The sequence below is a fragment of the Penaeus monodon genome, chromosome 27 (assembly GCF_015228065.2).
Source record: "Penaeus monodon isolate SGIC_2016 chromosome 27, NSTDA_Pmon_1, whole genome shotgun sequence".
Classification (NCBI taxonomy): domain Eukaryota; kingdom Metazoa; phylum Arthropoda; class Malacostraca; order Decapoda; family Penaeidae; genus Penaeus; species Penaeus monodon.
Genome location: NC_051412.1, coordinates 24,210,003 through 24,210,550, shown reverse-complemented (window position 1 = coordinate 24,210,550; position 548 = coordinate 24,210,003). Strand labels below are relative to the sequence as shown.

Genomic DNA, 548 nt, shown 5'->3' with positions numbered 1-548 from the left:
GTGGTGGTGGTGGTAGTAACAAAAATAGGAAGAGTTACAATAATAATAATAACAAACTAATATATAACAATGATGAAACAAGATAAATAGGAAGAGAATAATGGATGGGCTTCATACAATAATTTGTTATGTTTACAATAAGAAGTACAAACTCTCAGTCATTTACATGGTTTAACTATGTAGATAGACCAAAGAGTAGGTTTTGCTTATGGTCTTTTAAATCTATTTTACATGATTCACTTTACTCCTAAATAGTAGCCTATCCAAAATCCTATGAGAATAATATGAATACCATGAATCAGAAAAATACAAGTACCTTGCTACCCTAAAGTGATCCAATCACAAATGAAAATAAACAAACCTGAAGTCCGGAATGACAATCTTTGGTAGAGTAACATAAAAGTGGACAGCAGACTTTGTATTTGCAACTACGCTGTTGATCACTGCCATTACTCCCAGTAAGGTCTCTTCATCCCCTGAGACTACCACATTAATTGCAGATTCTGAAAGAAAAAGTAATCAATATCAAAATTAAAATCCAGCTTTAC

At 32.3% G+C, this 548-nt stretch overlaps 1 protein-coding gene across 1 annotated transcript in view; it reads right to left on the bottom strand.

Annotated features, from left to right (window-relative positions):
• The window catches only part of LOC119590697 (glycosyltransferase 8 domain-containing protein 1-like), a 3,807-nt gene that overhangs the window by 1,799 nt on the left and 1,460 nt on the right, over positions 1 to 548 (bottom strand). The window contains exon 2 of the mRNA XM_037939382.1: positions 362 to 503. Within this exon, the coding sequence (XP_037795310.1) occupies positions 362 to 450 (89 nt within the window). The 5' untranslated portion in view covers positions 451 to 503. The remainder of the gene's footprint in view (positions 1 to 361; positions 504 to 548) is intronic.